At 34.2% G+C, this 21,067-nt stretch overlaps 1 protein-coding gene across 3 annotated transcripts in view; it reads right to left on the minus strand.

The window, feature by feature from the left end:
- NDUFS4 (NADH:ubiquinone oxidoreductase subunit S4) overlaps nt 1-21,067 on the minus strand; it is a 112,407-nt gene that overhangs the window by 43,577 nt on the left and 47,763 nt on the right. The window contains exons 1-2 of one of the 3 annotated variants that reach the window (XM_061393545.1): nt 20,423-20,722; nt 11,002-11,080 (exon numbers count right to left, since the gene is read on the minus strand). In XM_061393545.1, coding sequence (XP_061249529.1) covers nt 11,002-11,080; nt 20,423-20,634 — 291 coding nt within the window. In that variant the 5' untranslated portion in view covers nt 20,635-20,722. Of the gene's footprint in view, nt 1-11,001; nt 11,081-20,422; nt 20,755-21,067 lie in introns of those variants that run through there. The other 2 variants (XM_061393547.1, XM_061393546.1) reach the window with 2 other exon arrangements.

The following is a 21,067-nucleotide window of genomic DNA, read 5'->3' on the forward strand; positions in this document are numbered from 1 at the left end:
CCTTATAAAGAGAAAGAGTTTTATGAACACATAGTACACTGCAAGCAGCAAAGCTTCCATATCACTGCCCTATGTTTTAAGCCTCCTTATCTGTTTAACGTGATACTTGTAAGCTTGCAAGTGGCATCCTGAAGAATAACATCAGAGTACAGACTAAGTCAAATCAGATCAGAAACCTTGAACCCAGAAACAGATTCGATGATTGCTAGTCTCAAATTCTGAGGTCTGCATTTTTCTTTCCTTTATTCCAACTCTAGTCCCAGAAATACATGATATAAAGAAAAACTGAAAATTTTCTTTCTATATATAGTAACCAAAAGATGTTACTGTTTTCTTCACTTCCTCTCACCCCTACCTTCATTAAGAACTTACTATCAGATGATGGACATGAGGCTTTTAACAAGTTTAATGTGGGTATCTGGAATTAATTTTTGAAATTATCTGACAAGCTGGCCAATCAAAAGAACCATCTAACTCTAAAAGCAAAATTATCCTCTTTCTACTACCAAAGAAATAACAATAAAATCCCACCTACATTCAAATACAGTATAAAATGAAGCATTATATGTCTACATACTGATATAAATCTTTATGATTAGTTTATAATTATATTCAGTTAAATAAAGTTAGACAACCAATTTCCAAGGAGATAATATACAGCTTATGTACTTTGATTTCATTAAAAAGATAATGCGTTTTTACAGATAAATCTCTAAAATATGACCAAAATAATCTCTAAAATATGACCAAAAAACCTGATATAAAATCCAAACAAATAAAATATTATCAATTCTACTTTATTGAGAGCCAAAGTGCCTACATAATAACATGCAAGAATTTTAAATTCTTGAAAGCAAGTGTCAAGTACTATACACAATTTCCATACACAGCAGGTAGTAAAGCAAGAAAAGAACTGACACAGTTACTCTCCTTAAAAGAGACATACAATGGAGAACTGTTATACAGCGCTAACATACTACAGATCTATGCATTAAAGATGTTGTGGCTATTAACAGTTTAAACCTTTACTGTATTTTGCTAATTGGTACATAGAACTTTAAAGCTTTTGAAAGATAAAACATTCCAGTCAGTTCAATTCTCTAGCATTGTTCAAGTATTGCAAGTAGGAACAAAGAGGAAAATAAATCTGCTTTAATTGCTGAAGAATCACAAATAGAGATGGCTGAATACTGTAGAGGAAAGACCTTTTGTTCCTTAAACAATTTTAATAAAGATCATTCTCTATTTTAAGTTTAAATGGTTCTTGTCTGCATATTAAAACTATTATAACATTCGTTGTCTCTGTATTTAGTACAAGTTTTTATATAGTTCGAATGTATGTGAAATAATTTATTTTAATTGGGAGTATATTTTAGAACACGCTGCTCAATATTTATCAATTTTATTTAAAATAACTATATGATAATTGATTTAACTTGTTTAAATCAGTGTTATATGTAAGAGTTAAATGAAGTTGTGTTAAAACTAATGACATGTCATTAATAGGAGAAATATTTCTATTTAAATGATCAATTAATGCTATTAATTTAATAGAAATCAGTAGCTTAAGGGCATGTTTTTGCCATAAACATAAAATAAGCTATGTTAATATTAGTTCATATGCTGAGATATATTACATCATGTAATAGGAATATTATATGCAATTGAATGATCTTCTAAACATAAGCAATCACTAACTTTGTGATTAATGCTACTGGTACATAATACATTTACTGATTAACCTATAACAAAAGTATAGAAAGAAGAACATTTATTTCTAGCTATACTAAGTCTTAACATTTTTCATTACTTGGATTTTTTGTTTTCCAAAATCAACACACTGCCTCCTGTACCCTGCCCCCACCAAGTACTTGAAAAAAGGCCAATTAAAGAATGGCCATTTCAGTATAAAATTTACACTACCAAAATTATCTGTCATTACTTCTTTACAATTTTAAGCAATCGTATTGCTACAATTTTATACAATCTTAACAGCTACTCACCAATTTTTTTCAGTAGTTTATGGGTAATGTAAAACCAACAGGGAGCAATAATTGCTAAAAAAAAAAAAAAACTATTGCTGTTTTTAAAACCTAAAACTATATTGCAACCTAACATTTACATTTAGTCAACACTTCTCTCTTTTTAATAGTCTCATCTAAATGTAAGAATATAAATAAGCAACTGCAAAGTAAAAAACATTATTCCATATTTAGTGATTCTTTAAGAAAAAAACTTTCATGCTAAACTGCCACCATGAAAGGTTCTCAAAGGCTGCTATTCTTTGATGTAAAATGAAATACTACTTAGTGAATAAAACATAAAAAACTCCTGTCTACCCTTCAAAGAGACATATCCTTTGACCCAGTGCTCCAGACTAAAGCCTTGAAATTTTTGCACAAGAATGCTGCATGAGCAAAGTCCAGACAAAACAGACACTTGAGATGCTAGAAGGCTGTATAACCCCAATTGCAGACACTACTCCTTCTAATAATCTAGCAGAGATAGCGCTGCCATACACCAAAAGAAAGTAATCTCACCAAAAGAAAACTGACCCCTTAAAAAAAAAAAAAAAAAACAAAAAAAGCAAGCAGTCAAAGCAAATGTAAGCCTTTAACTTAGGTTTATCTTTTTGTGCAGGTCACCTCTTAATGACCAATTTTTAATTCAAGTTTGCAGACTTAACAAAAAGTTTTCATCTCTAAACTTTTAGTATTGTGGGAGGCAAAAATAGCATAAAATACAGGTGTTGCAAATATGATTTTATTTTGAAGACTTGCAAAAATCATTCATTTTATAAAGTTGTTAGAGCAAATTCAAGCAAGGAAGAAATTTAAAACCTATTAATAATAAGTGACAATAAATTTCTATTAACTTGTTGCTTGCAGACATTCTAAAATAGCAATATTATCACCCTATTGGCTGAATGTGTTAATAACATGTGCTTAATCAAATAGCAATTATTTATTGTAAGTATCAAGTCACAAAGCTTTAATTACTGTGTTATTGCTATTTGCAAGTAAAACACAAATAGGCAACATTCAAATTACTGACTCTATTTTACACACACACCTAACTTTTAAATCAAGATATTAATACAGACTACTTAAAATGTCCAAAATATTAGGATTTTAGATTAATACTATATACTATCAAGTAATTTTTCAAAAAAAAAAAAAAAGCTTAGAAATTAAAGCTATCCTTTACAACCCAAGCCACAGATTTGAGATTCACAGATTGCAAAAGAGAAAGTTTCCTTTCTCGCATACATGTAATGTTGAGAATGCATGTATTACTAAGCATAACACCTTTATAAAACAGGTGGTACTTAATAGTTTTTAGACAAAGTAAGTACCTAAAACCACTGAAAGTATCAATAGAAACACTGAAGGCTAGTGCCTGGCACACTTAAGTGCTCAGTAAGTATATATTAAATAAATAAATGAAGAATGAAAAATGGCATATAATAATCTTATGGAAGTAATATACTAATGTCAAACCACTGAGACTTGTTTCACATTATTTTTATGAATAAACTGAAATAATTCTTGTATTTTAACATGGTATTTTTTTAATCTTTTGTGTAAAATATTAACTATAGCAGTTGATACTTAAATAGGTAATTGTGACAAACAAGGAATCAGTATTTTAAAAATACTTAATACAAATGCTTAAAAAGCAAATAAAAAATACACCTATGCAGGTCTAATTTTTACACTTTGTTTTGTGGGGAGCCTTTACTCAAAATCTTCAAAGAGTACTGAAAATTTAACTTCTCTCTTTTGTATAATACGTGAATATAAAAAGACAATGTGTTCACTGGACTTGGGTATTCATCAAATGTACTGAAAGGAGATTGGGGTGGGGTGGCATGAAGAAAAAAAGTTACTCTCTTAATAAAGCACAAAGACAAAGACATTCTTCACCCAACCTCCATGGTACAGCAACTCCTGCAACAGAAGCACAAGGGCCTAGCAAACAACCATTTGTAAGCTTTCCTGATTATCTGTAGGACATATTTGGAAATAATAATGGTACAACCCCAAAAAGCTTTTTCTTTTTAAACACTGTGCTTCTACATATATCAACAAGATTATTTTAAGACACTGTCATCTACTCTTTTAATATTTAACATTTTATTAGTTGCAAGAGTAAATGAAAAGGATAGTTAGCAGTTTATACACAACAGAGAAGATTTTAAGAATGATTAAAAATTTGCCATGTGCAGAATATAAAATTCATTATTAGCAGTAATCCAGGAATGACTACAACTTTATTCTCTGGAGATCTGTTTTCTAACAATGTCAACATTGTGTATAGTTCTAAAATGACAGAAAAGAATTCATTACCCTAGAAAATGCCAAGTGGACTTTACCCCTGTACATTCTATACCTTAAAAAAGAAAAGGATAGGATACAAGTTATCAATATACAACTGATGCCTGGAATAAAACAATTTTTCTTTGTATGGTATTGATGTCCACAAAACACTATAAAAATTCCTTCAATTTTTTAAATTGTTACACATATTAAATTCAGCCTGTCAGAAGTAACAGTAAAAAAAAGAAATTTACTTGGTGACATGCCCTTTGAGCTAATCTAGTAACAGTTTTAAATAATAAGCGGCATATACCTAAGATGAAAGAAATGAAACAGGACAGTACAAATAAAAAAGGGTCTGAGGTTCTACCTCTCCATGAAATCCACATAAGGAAGAAGTATGAGGACCTAATTTTAAGTTGCCTTACTAGACAGCTAAGATTAGAAGGAACAGAGGTAATAATCCCCACCTTATCCTGCACCATACATCTGGAGCATCATGAGAAATCCTGGCAATAATGTTTTAAAACAAATTCAGTCAAACTAGAAGGTAATTAAGATGATGAATTAACTGAAACTCATAAAATGAATCAAAGCCCTGGGGATATATAAACCAGAAAAGAGAAGACTTAGGAGAATAATTCTCTTAAGATTTTGGTCTTAGGATTCCTTTACACTCTCTTGGGACCCCTATGAGATTTTACAAAATCTCATATACCTATAGGTATTTTATCATGTAAGAAATTAAACTGGAGAAAAACTTAGATATAGACTTAGCTTAAAATAATAATAAAATGATTATATACTAACATAAATAATATTATAAAAATACATTTTCAAAAACTAAAAAATTGAGAAGAGTAGCACTTTTGAAAATCTCTAATGTCTAGTTTAATAGAAGACAGCTGAATTCTAACTTCTGTTCTTACATTCAAACTGGCCAAGTTGTTTTGCTTGCAATATGTGAAGAGAATTGATTACACAGATATGTAATTAGAAAAGAGAGCAATAACTTAATATTCTCATTCTCACATTAAATCTATTGTTTGCTCCTGCACTTCGATATCCATTCATGATTTTATAACATATGTTAAGTCATACGGAAAACAGTGGTTCACACAAGTATGAAGATCTTCCAAATGTTAAAATATTTCATTACATAATATTTTAAAAGTCAATTCATTAATATCACTACCAATCCCATTAGAATAATCTTTAAGTACGGGGAAGCTGTCAAGCTCATTCAGATCAGCGACAAAGTTCTACAAAAATTTTCATTTTCACTTGAAAGCTTAAAGTTTATCACAGAAAACAGTTCCTGGAAACGACAAATTTATTTTTGAAAAAATGGCTTGGCTACCATGTACCAAAAACTGAATAACAATCATAATTTGCGTGCTATCTGTTTTTTCACCTAAAAGTTCTTCCATGAAAAAAGGACTAGATTCAGTTTGCAACAGCAACTCAGTCATACAAGTGCTTTTCCTTGAGATAGCTGTCCTTCTGTATGCAGAAGAGTTTTATGCATACTTCTGTTCTGCTACATAGAACATTTAAAAAAGTATATGCACAACTGAAATTTTTTAAAAAATTAATAATTTTCACTGCTTTATCAAAGACATTAAGTGAAACTAGCTTTTTTCCTTTTTTTTAAAGCCTCAAATGCAAGGAAGTGAAGGGTACAAAGACAGGATACACAGGGCCATTACCTTGATTTAGGCTACGGTGCTAACAGTTTTGCCACAGTTGTTTTTATAACAAGTGTCAATGTCAACACAGTGAAAGGGCAAATTAAGTCTCCATATAATTATGAAAATAGTTTGACTTTGTAGGCCTTCTATAAAAGTCGTGCTCCCTCAGCCCCAGCCCAGTATTCTTTGAGAACCATTGATTTAGGACCAAAGAACTGTTTTCAAATATACAGAAGGCGATCATGTAGAAAATGGCAAACCCCGTATACTATTAGGCCAGCTCTTGAACCACTGGATATTATTTATAAAGAAGTAGCTTGGGGCTTCCTCAGTGGCTGAGCGGTAAAAACTGCCTACCAATGCAGGAGACACTAGTTTGATGCCTGGTCCCAGAGGACCCCACATGCCCCAGAGCAACTAAGCCTGTGGGCCTCAACTACTGAAGCTGCGCTCTAGAGCACAGGAACAAGGAACGTCAACATTACTGAAGCCCAGGTGCCCTAGGGAACTAGAGTAGCCCCCGCTTGCTGCAACGAGAGAGAAGCCTGTGCAGCAGCAAAGACACAGCACAGCCAAAAAAATAAAATTATTTTTTTTAAAAAGTATCTTAGCATCAAATTTGGAAATAATCTTTTCTGTTAAAAAAAATTGATTAATATTTTATGAACAGTAAAATCCAACCTTGGTTCTGACCCAAAAAAATGAACACCAGAGTCAAACTACAGAACAGTTGGATCACCCCCTAAAATTTTCTAATGCCCTTTATAGTTAACTGCTCCTCCTACATCCAACCCTGAAAACCACTGATCAGTTTTTCTGTCCTGAGACTTTTGCCTATTCTAAAATGTCAAATGTCAAATAAATGAAATCACACAGGATGTACAAAGTCTTTGGGTCTGGTTTATCAGCATAAAGCACTTGAGGTTCATCCACGGTGGTTCCTAATCAGTGTGTATAAATTGACTGACAGGTTGTTTCCAGTTTTTAGAATTATTAATAAAGCTATTAAAAACATTTACATGCAGGATTTTGTATAAACATAGATTTCATTTCACTTGAGTAAATATTTAGAAGTAAGACTACAGATTATAAGGTAAAAACATGTTTAACTTCATAAGAAACTGCCACACTATTTTCCAAAACAGCTAATAGTTGTACCATTCTGGATTCCTCCTGTAAGAGTTCTAGTAGCTCTGTATCCTCACTAGCATTTGGTATGGTTAGTTTTTTTTTTTTTTTTTTAGTAACTTATTTATTTTATTTTTGGTTGTGCCAGGTCTTCTTGCAATGCATGGGCTTTCTCTAGTTACAAAGCACAGCTTCTAGGCACATGGGCTTCAGGAGTTGCAGCGTACGGGCCCTAGAACAGCGGGCTCAGTAGTGGTGCACCAGCTTAGTTGCTCCACAACACGTGCAATCTTCCCAAACCAGGGACCAAACCCGTGTCCCTGGCACTGGCAAGCGGATTCTTATCCACTGTACCACCAGGGAAGCCCTGGTATGGTCAGTGTTTTTAAGCCATTCAAATACGTGTCTAGTGGTATCTCACTCTAGTTTTAATATGCAATTCCATAATCACTCATGATGTTAAGCATCTTTTCATGTGTTTATATTCCATCTGAATATCTTCTGGGTACTGCCTGCTTGTTTTTGAGTTAATATCTTATTATTTAAAGTGGTTTTTATTTTCTGGATACAATTCCTTTATCAGAAACGTGTTTTGTAAATATTTTCTCCCAAACTATGGCTTGTATTTCCATTCTTTTAACAATGTCTTTCAAATTTCTTTGAAAATTTTATTTGTGAGGAAGTCTAACTATAATTTTTTTTTAGAAAATGAATTATGCTTCAGTGTCATAGCTAAAAAATATTTATCCAATCCAAACTTATCAAGATTTTCTCCTACATTTTGTTCTAAAAGTTTAACAATTTCTGGTTTTACATTTTGGACTATGAGTTTACATCTAGGGCTTTGAGTTAATGAATGGTTTTTTTTTTCCCCTGCATTTTAATATACAATTATTCTATCTTGATTTAAAGACTATTTTTCTCAATAAGAAAAAGCCTTCTAATAATTATGACTGATCAGTAACATAAAGAGCAGCATCAAAAGAAATAAGAATCAGCTGTTCTGTCCAAATTACCTTTCCAACGCTCCCTCTATGAAGTCCCCAGAGGGGGATGTCTTAAGGAAAGACTTACAGGTCTTCTTCCCTCATGCACTTAATCCTCACCCTCCAACAATTCAGCTTTCATCGTTTATTATTAATTGAATTCTCACATAAAATTTCTCTTGAATAAGAGGTTAAATAATTTTTTAGATGAAAAAAAAACCTGATGCAGTAACAAAACTAGGTAACATCTGAAGTTATCCTTTGGTTTTAAATTCCTAAGATCCATTTTCTAAAACTAGAATAACCACTGAAATTGATCCCCAACTAAGTTTAGTTTGTAAGCTTAATCACTGGGCTTTAGACAGCATCACCTATATTAATTTTAAAAATACATTATGTAACAATATTCAATAGAAATCATAATAATGGCTATTTCCCTTACCTTCCAATTAAGATTCTAGTTTCTATCTGATTTCAGATACAAATACAATAGTAGTCTAGTGTTGAGTAATAAAAATGGTATATTAAGTTAATAAATGGGTTTACCTTATGTAACAGTGACATTAAAATGCTGTTTCTACATCTTTTAAGATACTCATGAGGATTTACTTCACATTTTGAAATATTTTTATCATTAATGATATATATTTTTAGAATCATTTTTGTTCAAAATGCAAACATAATCAACTTCAATTGCTCAGTATTTCTGGATGTACTCTTCAGCCCCTGGTCTTATCATTTTGCTACTTATCATGTCTGCCACTCAACAGTGTGTAGGAACAAGAAGACATAAAACCCCTATTGGCATTACATTACCTATTTGATCACTTAATACTTCCATTTTAATATAAAGCTAAATGAATGGGTAAAACTTTGGTTTAAAAATTACCTGTGGGTTTTAGTTTTCCATATTAAGCATCAATTCAAGAACTATGAATAATTATACATAAGACTTCAACTGATTTCAACTGGAATATCATACTGATATATTGACCACTATACTTTAAGAAAAACGTAACAAAGCTGGGGAAAATCTAAAAAGAAGAACAAAACTCATTAAAAAGTATACAACTGACTTTAGGGAATATCATTAAAAACACAAAACTCAGAGCAGTTTGTATACCTCTGGTATGATTCACAGCACCTTTTTAGAGCAATAGATTGTTGTAGGACGTACTCATTTTGTGAACTAGTAAGAAATGCTACTGACAAACTCTAAAATTTGAAACTTTACTGTAGACAGTAAACCTCATAATACTGGAATGAGAGAGTAACCTCTTGAGGCTTAAAAGAGATAGTCATTGGAAAAAGTAAAATAATAGTATCCTCATTAATTTATGAACACGTGGCATGTGTAAATCCTCTTCCTCTCACACACATATCTGCCTCGTTGCTTTTATACTTGACTAAGCAAATGATATTTAGGGAGTTTTTGTTTGTTTTTTTGCTACGCCTCACAGTGTGCAAGATCTTAGTTCTCCAAACTATGGATGGAACCCTGGGCTCCCCTGCAGTGGAAGCTTGAAGTCTTTACTACTGGACCATCAGAGAGTTCCCAGCAAGTGATATTTGATTAACATTTGATGAATAGGTAGATGGTACTTGAATGAAGAGCTAGTGAATTGGTAAAAAGCAGCTAGGCATAATTAACTGAAATCTGAATGCCCTAAAGCAGTAAAGAACAGCAAGGGCCAGGCTTGGTGAGGCTGAAGCACAGTTATATAAAAGACAGAGATACAAGATAAACTTAGAAATGTAGGAGTTAAATCACGAAAGACTTCAAAGGCCATGATAAGATTTTAGTGTTTACTCTCAGGTCAGTAAGAAACACCAAGGGATTTTAGACAAGAGGATGATACAACCAGCATTTTAAAAAGACTATTCTGGTCATCCTGTGGAAAATGAATTAGAAGAAGATTAAAGTATCTATGGAGATCAATTAAGAAACACCACAGCAATCCAGCCTTAACTAGGATGATGGCAAGGTCAGTACACAGATCTAAGACAGAATTTAAAGACAAAACCAACCAGTCTTAAGCATAAGCAGACTTCCAAATTGTCCATTTACTTCTCTATTTTTTATCTGTTTATATCTTTAAGGTGCAAATAGAAACTTAAATGTGACCTATTATTTAAATTATGTTTACAGGTTCAATGGAGTGGCAAAAGAATGTACAATCAGAAGGAGAGTAGCTAAGAAACATACCCATATATCTGATCATTGTAAACCAAATATAGAATGAAAAGTATATCTATACGATTGCATGTTTTTACTAGAAGTTTTAGAAACTTTTTACAAAATGTATACTGTTGTACGATATAAACATAACAAGTTGCCTCTAAAGTAACACCACATACAGAAAAATTTTATGTGAGTACCAAAATTCAATCTGCTACTGATCAACAGAAGAACATTATTCATTTGCTGATAGTTGTAATCACTCATACATAAGGCAGAAATAGGATGTGTATGTGTGTATACACACATATATATGCACAGCAACAGTACCAATCATTGGTTCCAGAAAAACCCAATATACTTAATTTTAGATGGTACTAGTGTGTCTTACAATTTAAGTGAGAAAATCACAAATAATAAATTCATTACAAAACCAAAAAAAATTCTGGTGTCTACTTATAAACATCACAAAAATGGAAGCCTTCTGTAATTTTAATTATATGTTTGTGTATGACTTAATATTTGTGTAAAATGCTTAACACAAATTATCTTTTTGTAATGATTATTTCTTCTTAAAATTTATATGCAGTCAAGAAATCACTATCCTAGAAGAACCCTGACCACCATACTGAAAAATCTGTTGTACAAAAATAACCCTGAAGGCAGAATCCTAGCAGTGTATAGTAGAAAATTCTTACCAATTTTTCATCAACTGTTATGAGTTGCGTGTCTCGAGTTTGGTCCTGTGCCAGCCTCCATGTGGAAGTGCTCAACGACCTGCAGTGCGAGACTTTAAGTTAAAAAATGATCCGTGCAATGAGGAAAGAGAGGCAGACAAATCTTACATAAACCAGCTACTTTAACACTATCAGTCTTATAAAACAAAAAGAACAGAAAGAAAGAGGGCACAAAAAATCCTTTTTCTCCACAATTAGTTCTGTCTGCTGAGATTCTGGCAGAGTCTCACTAGACAGTTCACAAAAGGCTGTACTTCACGGCAGTCTATAGGCTCTCAGTCATAGAAGGCCCCCAGTAACAAGAACTGTTCTGCTCTCTATAAATGTACACTGGCTAGTTTGTCATTATGAAGAGGAAAAATGCAGAGCTATATCAACCCTTCTAGAAGGCCAATTCCTAAAGGATGCCATCAGAAAGAAACAAATATCTCAATCAAATTCTTAGTGGAATAAAGAAAAGGCTGTGCAATTAACACAGGATTAATAAGTTTCTTTGCTCTAATTTCAAATCAAAAGTAGTTTAAATAGGAATGATTTGTATGATCATTTAATATTATTGTTTTAATCCTGGATCCCATTCACAGAATTGAAGAAAGTCTGAATAGTTAAAATAGAAACATTAAGTCAGCAATAAAATCAGGACAGAATCTAACTCTTTTACATTAGTATGGTCGCACCCTCAACCCAAAGAAGCCTGGCGCTAGTGGTAAAGAACCTGTCTACCAATGCAGAAGATGTAAGAAATGTGTGTTCCATCCATGGGTTGGGAAGATCCTCTGGAGGAGGAAATAGCAGCCCGCTCTAGTATTCTTGCCTGGAAAATTCTATGGACAGAGGAGCCTGGCGGGCTACAGTCCATGCGATCACAGAGTTGGACATGACTGAACGACTAACACTACTAGCACTCACAGATTTTTAAATCTCATGTACACATTGTAGTTTATACCAGTGAATGTAATAGCCATCAATGTGCAATTTACTTTTTTAAATTTTGCAAAATATTAAGCCATCCTATGTAGATTTCTTTTTTGAAAGTAAGTTAATGTATACAATTGACTCAAACCAGCTGAATATACAGTATTCAAATTCAATTCTTTCACTTAATGCAATATAATCATCATCATAATTTTGATGTTGCTGTTCAGCCACTAAGTCATATCCAACTGTTTTAAGATATAACCTAACCACCAATAATTGATGCAAAATTTCACACCAATGTTTAATTTTCAATAGCTACATGGTTTTATAAAAAAAAATCTACTTACTAACAACATAAAGATGACTCATAATACAAAGGGTTTTATTTCATGAACATATTTTCTAAAAAGGGTTCATTATTTTCCCAAATTAATACCATTCATTACCACTGTAAATACCCTGCTCAGAAATATATCCACAAAAAAGAATATACTAACAAAGTATAATTAACCACCTTTGAAATCTATTTACTCTGGCAATCACTAAGATCAATAACTACATTTTGAATACTTTTAACCAAATCCATATACTGCAAGAAAAAAAAAAAAGAGGCAATGAAAAGGGTACTCAGGAAAACCTGAAATATTAGAAGTATTAGAAAACGTAGCTATATTACAAGGAAATGAAAGTACATAGTTCCTCTAATGAACAGAAGTATTAGACCAAAATAGTGCAAATTAGATAGATTAAAACTATAATCCATGAGCTGTGCAATTTTAAACTGTGCAGTAGATTTGACTGATTTAAAGAATTTTAAATTGTATGATAAAATCTTATTGTAAATTAGTCAAAACACAAAATAAATTTTTAAAAACTTCTAAAGTATATATACTTTAAGGATTTGTTGTTTAGTCGCTAAGTCGTGTCTGACTCTGCGACCCTATGGACTGCAGCATGCAAGGCTTCCCTGTCCTTCACTATCTCCCGGATTTGCTCAAATTCATGTCCATTGAATTGGTGATGCCATCCAACCAACTCATCTTCTATTGACCCCTTCTCCTCTTGCTTTCAATCGTTCCCAGCATCAGTGCCTTTTGCAGTGAGTTGAAACTTTGTGCCAGGTGGCCAAAATATTGGGGCTTCAGCTTTAGCATCAGTCCTTCCAATGAATATTCAGGGTGGATTTTCTTTAGGACTGACTGGTTTGATCTCCTTGCAGTCCAAGGGCCTCTCAAGAGTTTTCTTCAACACCACAGTTTGAAAGCATCAATTCTTTTAACACTCAAGCCTTCCTTATGATCCAACTCTCACACCTTTACATGACTACTGGAAAAACTATAGCTTTGACTAGACAGACTTTTCTTGGCAAAGTGATGTCTCTGCTTTTTAATACACTATCTAGGTTTTGTCATAGTTTTTCTTTCAAGGGGCAAGCATCTTTTAATTTCATGGCTATAGTCATCGTGTGCAGTGATTCTGAAGCCCAAGAAAACAAAGTCTGTCACTATTTCCATTGTTTCCCATCTATTTGCCATGAAGTGGTAGGACTGAATGCCAAAATCTTTGTTTTTTGAATGTTGAGTTCTAAGCTAGCTTTTTCCACTCTCCTCTTTCACCTTCATCAAGAAGCTCCTTAGTTCCTCTTCACTTTCTGCCATCAGGGTGGTGTTATCTGCATATCTGAGGTTATTGATATTTCTCCTGGCAATCTGGATCCCAGATTGTGCTTCATCCAGCTCAGCATTTCACATGATGTACTCTGCATACAAATTAAATAAGCAGGGTGACAATATACAGCTTTGATGTATAGGGCTTCCCTGGTGGCTCAGACAGCAAAGAATCTGCCTGCAGCGTGGGAGACCCAGGTTCAATCCCTGGGTTAGGAAGATTCTCTGGAGAAGTAAATGGCAACCCACTCCAGTATTCTTGCCTGGAAAATCCCAAGGATGGAGGGGCCTGGCAAGATACAGTCCATGGGGTTGCAAACAGTTGGAAACAACTGAGCCACTTCAATTTCCCAATTTTGAACCAGTTTGCTGTTTCATGTCCAGTTCTAACTGTTGCTTCTTGATCTGCATAACAGGTTTCTCAGGAGGCAGGTAAGGTGGTCTGGTATTCTATCTAAGAATTTTCCACAGTTTGTGGTGATCCACAGAATCAACGGCTTTAGCATAGTCAATGAAGCAGAAGTAGATGTTTTTCTGGAACTTTCTTGCCTTTTTTATGATCCAACAGATGTTGGAAATTTGATCTCTGGTTCCTCTGCCTTTTCTAAAACCAGCTTGAACATCTGGAAGTTCATGGTTCATGTACTGTTGAAGCCTAGCTTGGAGAATTTTGAGCATTACTTTGCTAGCTAGGGTGTGAGTACAATTGTGCACTAGTTTGAATATTCTTTGGCATTGCCTTTCTTTGGGATTGGAATGAAAACTGACCTTTTCCAGTCCTGTGGCCACTGCTGAGTTTTCCAAATTTGCTGGCATATTGAGTACAGCACTTTCACAGCATCAACTTTCAGGATTTGAAATAGCTCAGCTGGAATTCCATCACCTCCACTAGCTTTGTTCATAGTGATGCTTTCTAAGGCCCCCTTGACTTCACACTCCAGGGTGTCTGGCTCTAGGTGAGTGATCACACCATCATAGTTATCCAAAGTCATTAAAATCTTTTTTGTATAGTTCTGTGTGTTCTTGCCACCTCTTCTTAATATCTTCTGCTTCTGTTAGGTCTATACAGTTTCTGTCCTTTATTGTGCCTATCTTTGCATGAAATGGTTCCTTGGTATCTCTAATTTTCTTGAAGAGATCTCTAGTCTTTCCCATTCTATTGCTTTCTCTATTTCTTTGCAGTGTTCACTTAAGAAGGCTTTCTTATCTCTACTTGATATTCTTTGGAACTCTGCCTTCAAATGGGTATACATTCCTCTTCTCCTTTGCATTTTGCTTCTCTTTTCTCGGCTATTTGTAAGGCCTCCTCAGACAACCATTTTGTCTTTTTGCATTTCTTTTTCTTGGAGATGGTTTTGATCACCACTTCCTGTAAAATATTATGAACCTCCATCCATGGTTTCTTCAGGCACTCTATCAGATTATAACCATTAGTGAAAGTATTAGTCGCTCAGTGGCAAGTGATTCTTTGCAACCCCATGTACTGTAGCCTGCCAGGTTTCAATGTCCACTGAATTCACAAGGCAAGAATACCAGAGTGGGTTGCCATTCCCTTCTCCAGAGGATCTTCCCAACCCAAGGATTGAACCTAGAGTCACCAGGGAAGCCCTCATACTCATGAGGATAGTTACAAAAAAAATAATAAGTATTGGTAGAATATGGAGAAATAAGAACCCTTGTGCACTACTAGTAAGAATGTAAAATGCAGTTGCTGTGGAAAACAGCATGGCAGGTTCTAAAAAAATTAAACTCAGAATTAATATATGGTCCAGCAATTCCACTTATGGGTACATTCACAAAATAACTGAAAACAAAGACTCAAATAGATACTTGTACATAAATATTCATAGCAGCATTATTAGCAAAATCAAAAAGCAAAAACTGTCAAATATTAATAATCATATTTTAGTTGACCATGTATCATAACACTAGGAAGCTAAGTATACATGTGGAAATAACTAATATGCAATGATTAGTAAATAAATGGGAATTTTATTTTGGTATTGTACTTATTTTTGAGAAACTTAGAAATTTAATTTGCTCCATGAACTTGCCTCGTTATCTACCCATTTCTTTTGTTAACTGTGCGTGTGTGAAGTTGCTCAGTCATGTCCGACTCTTTGCGACCCTGTGGACTGTAGCCCGCCAGGCTCCTCTGTCCATGAGATTCTCCAGGCAAGAATACTGGAGTAGGTTGCCATTTCCTTCTCCCAGGGGATCTTCCCGACCCAGGGATAGAACCCTGGTCTCTTGCATTGCAGGCAGATGCTTTATCCTCTGAGCCACCAGGGAAGCCTTTTGTTAACTGACCTGTTTACATTTCCAAGTTTCTTAAGTGTCAATCTAAATTCTGAGCTCAAAGGATAAACTGTGACAGCTGTGATGTTATCAATTATTAGAGTGTACAATCAATTCTAGTTTTTTGTATAAATTTCCTGAAAGAAAATGAGGTATCCTGGAAATGGATATTAAAAGATATTATTTCTAACTCTGATTTTCCTACTTATTGTTGTGTCTATGAACAAATCATTTAACCCCTCTGCATCTCAATTTCATTTTTGTATATCTGTAACATGAAGACTGGTTGCTCTATTTTTTTTTCCTAATGATGAGTCTATGTTATTCTATTAAGTGGAACAGATCATAGTTCTAGTTTGTTTTAAAAGGCAATCTTTTTGCCTGAAAAATCCCAAGGACAGAGGAGCCTGGTGGGCAACAAAGGGTCACAGAGTCAGACATGACTGAGCACCTAAGCAAGCTTATGGAGAAAATTTAAACTGTCTTCATCATACTGCACTCACCTGACAGAAGCAAGAAAGACCTAATTATTAACTGGAAAAATAAACACCAGCGGTCAAGAGATCATTTAATATTCTGGGAAAATATGCAGAGTAAAAGGAAAGACAAAGATCTACAAAAGACTTGGTTAAATTCAGTGGAAACAACAGAGAATATAATTTATAATATATGCACAAATAAAGTATTTAATTCTAGTTTAAATTTATTCCAATAATGTCTAATCTTCACCTAAGCAATTAATATTATCTTAAAATGTTCAACTGATCAAGTAAAAATTATAATACCCTGCTAGTAGATATCTTATGCTTTTCTGAGCCAGGTAGAACTTGTAGCAGAAACTAACAGCTGTTGTGCCAGGGGGTACAACCCAAGCTAAAACCTTAAACTAATTCTTTGAGAGTCATCCAACGGACTAAGGAAAGATCTGTGTAAGAGGGATAAGACTAATTATGCTCACATACCAAACTTTGGAATGGAACTGAAGAGTATAAGGAGGAGAATGTGGGCAAGGGTAATTTTGGAGGGTAGTAACAAAGAACCTGAAGGGCATAATGGAAATCATAAAGGAGAAAGAAATATGCTTAAGTTTATACCAACAGGATATCAAAATAAATATGTATGAGTTTAACAAAGGGAATAAGAAATATAGATGTTGTGGTGATGACAGTAATAATATTACAAAACACAACAAATATATGAAAAGTTCATATTTATGAAGGCCAAATCATTGAGCTATACTGGTTATTAAGCAATAACTTTACTGGTTTGGAATGCCTTAAAGAAAGGAATTGAGTTGCTGCACTTTTGGCACGTCTTGTAAATAACGGAAGCTAGTTTACCATAAAGATGTCAGTTATTAATCTACAAATTAAACATAATGATTATGAAACCTCTAACAGAATTTTTATAAAGTTAGATGATTCTCATGAGGGAAAGTAATTCACAAAAACAGCCAAGAAAATTTTGAAAAACAATCAGAGGCATATTTCAGAGATGTTGCAGGTTCACTTTCAAACTACTGCAATAAAGGAAATATAGCAATAAAGAAAGTCAAGAATGTTTTGGTTTGCTGAAGAATAAAATAGTTATATTTATACTATACTATAATCTATTAAGTGTGCAATAGCATTGTATCTTTTTTAAAAAAAACTGTTATTTAATTTAAAAATACTTTATTGCTAAAAAATGCAAAGCATCAACTGAGACTTCAACAAGTCACAATCTTTCTGAAATAGTAAATCAAGGATCAGTGATCACTGTTTTAAAAAAAGGTGGTGATAATAATGAAAGAGTTTGAAATAAAGTGAGAGTTCCCAAAATGTGACAGACACAAGTGACCAAATGCTGTTGGGAAATGGTGCTGACAGACTTGATCAATGCAGGGTTTCCACAAACCTTCAATTACTGTATCTGTGAAGCACAATAAAATAAGGTATGCCTGTGTAAGGCAGGATTTGCCTTACCAATTAATATGCTACAGCAATTAAAATATCATGGTGTTAGCACAGGCACACACATATAGATCAAATAAACAGCTCAAAGTACAGAAACAAATTACTTAGATCTGTAAATTTATTATATAATAAAAGTGCTATTTCAAATCTGTGGTGAAAAGCTAGACTATTCAGTAGATGATACTGAGACAACTAGCTATCCCTCCATGGAAGAAAAATATTTAAATCCTCTTATAAAATAGTTACATCATATACCAAGGAATTCCAGATAGAGTAATATATACACACACTGTAGTTTGTATAAATTACTGGGATAAAATGTAAGAATTTTAAAAATCAAAATACAATATCCACTGGACTTTCTTGGTGGTCCAGTGGTTAAGAATCCACCTGCCAATGCAAAAGACATGGATTCGATCCCTGGTCCAGGAAGATCCCACATGCCACAGAGCAACTAAGCTTGTACACAATTTACTAAGCCTGTGCCCTAGAGCCTGTGAACTGTAACTGCTGAGGCCACACACCTAGAGCCTGTGTTCCACAATAAGAGAAGCCACTGCAATGAGACGTGCACTACAATGAAGAGCAGACCTCGTCTGCCCAACTAAAGCAAGCCCATGCGCAGCAAAGACCCAGCACAGACAAAAATAAATAATTAATTTTTAAAAAGGCTATCCATGAACTGTAGAATATCTACAAAGCAAAATAACTTCTGAACAATAGAAGGTACTGCAGACTAAATTAAAGGAAAAATCAGAGATAATAAGTACGGTACACAGAGTACATAAAAGGCTAATACCTAGAATATATAAAGGACTCAGGAATCAAGAAAAAAATTACCCCCTAAATTGGAGGAATAAAGCACAGGGTATGAACACAGTAGACGTTAATGCCAACTATGTTGCTAATCACCTTAACAACTTATTGACCAGAGACATATTAATACGTCTTTTGTTACCCCAACATTACTAACCAGAGATGTTTCAGTATTCACTTACATAATAAATCACCAGCCACAGGCATTAGTTTCTGCAATAATGCCCCAGTCAATGTGTTAAATGAGAATAGACTACACCAACGGGAAGAGAAAATGTGTCAAGTAATGAAAACAAAAAGCCGGGACCCAGTGATGTTTCCTGAAAGAACCCCATTTTAAATACAGACACAGAGGTTAAGAGAGATGAACAACAACAAAAAAGAAAAGAGATGGAGAAATGCACACCATGCTTACAGAAATCAAATCTTACTTCTGTAGCTATATTAATCTCCAAGCAAATTTCAGCAAAAAGAACATTATCACAAATAAAGAAGGGCATTACATCATCATAAAGGAGTCAATTCTCCAAGAAAACATTAACAGTTCTAAAGGTGTATATGCCACCTTTAGAGCATGTCAAAATATGTGAGGAAAAAACTAAAAGAACTGCGAGGAGAAACAAAGAAATCCATTAGTATAGCTGGAGACTTCAATACTCTTTTAATAGTAATTTGACACAGACACTAGGCAGAATATCAGTAAGGATACAGTTGAACTGAAAAGCCCATTCAATCAGCTGAATTTAATGGACATTTATGGAATGCTTCATCCAACAACAGAATATACATTAATATATATACATGGAATATACATAAAACAGTCACAAAGACAGACCACCTTCTTGGCCATAATACACATTAACAAATTTAAAAAAAATAAAAAACACACCATGTATATGCTCAGTCAACAATGGAATTAAATTAGAAATCAGTAACAGAAAACTAGAAAATCCCTAATTACAGCTGACCCTCTAACAACACGCATTTGACCTGTACAGGTCCACTTACACATAGATTTTTTTTTAAAGTACATACATGTACTATAAATGCATTTTCTCTTCCTTATGATTTCCTCAACGTTTACTTTTCTCTAGCTTACTTTATTGTAAGAATATAGTATATCATATATACAACATACAAAATAACTTAATCAACTATTCATGTTATCAGTAAGGCTTTTGGCCAACAGTATGCTATTTGTAAGATATCAAGTTTGGAGGGAGTCAAAATTATACATGAATTTTCAAATTCACAGAGAAGCACCCCTAACCTCCATGATACTCAAGAGGTAATTGTATTTGGAGACTAAACAACATATTTCTAAATAACTTATGGGTCAAAAGAGGAATTCTCAAGAGAAATTTTAAAGTATTTTGAACAAAATGGAAATACCTTTCAAAATTTTGTGGGATACACCAAATGCAGTGTTTAGAAATTTATAACACTGAATGTATATATTAGAAAAAAAGAAAAATTCAACCACCTAAGTTTCCACTATAAAAAACTATAGAAGAGAGCAATGAATAGAAACCTCAGGCATTTCCACTGGGGCTCTGTTCTATATTCTGGGTTTGGGCCACAGGCTATTCCCACAGCAACATGAACTTAAACAACAGCTTCTGTCACAAAGCACACATGTCTGTCAGATTCTCCATTCGAGCCCTCAAAGACCTGCTATGGTGTGGACTGGACCAAAGCCCCCAGATCACATCTGAAGAAACTTCTCACCTGAATGATTGGCTGTTCCTCCCAATCGTAGCTCCGAACTTGTGGACATGAAACACCTTGAAACAGTCCCTGCAGAAGGCTTCTCCTCTTATATCCCCAGGGCAGGTAACCATCTCAACACTAAGACCTGGGTACACCCAACTGCCTGCAGGCCCAAGTGCTGGACACCTCATACCAAACAACCAGCAAGACAGTAACACAGCCCCTCTCATCAAGAGAGGATGCCTACAGGCATACTAAGCTCACAGACACCTCAAGCCATACCACCTGATGCAGTCCTTCCCACAAGAGGGTGAACACTCAGCATCACCCACCAGTGTGTAGACTACTGTCCCTCCCACCAGGAAGCCTACACAATCCCCTGGGCCAGCCTCACCAACGAAGGGGCAAACAACAGAAGCAAGTGGAAAGGAGCCTGCAGTTGATAGAAACGAGATCATAAACAAAGTAAGTTAAACAAAATGATACAAAAGAGAAATATGCTGCAGATGAAGGAGCAAGGTAAAAACCCACAAGACCAAATAAACGAAGAGAAAATAGGCAATCTACTTGAAAATAATTCACAGTAATGACAGTAAAGATGACTCAAAGACTCAGAATGGAGGCACAGACTGAGAAGATACAAGAAATGTTTAACAAAGACCT

This window comes from Bos javanicus, chromosome 20 (genome assembly GCF_032452875.1).
Source record: "Bos javanicus breed banteng chromosome 20, ARS-OSU_banteng_1.0, whole genome shotgun sequence".
Taxonomy (NCBI): Eukaryota; Metazoa; Chordata; class Mammalia; order Artiodactyla; family Bovidae; genus Bos; species Bos javanicus.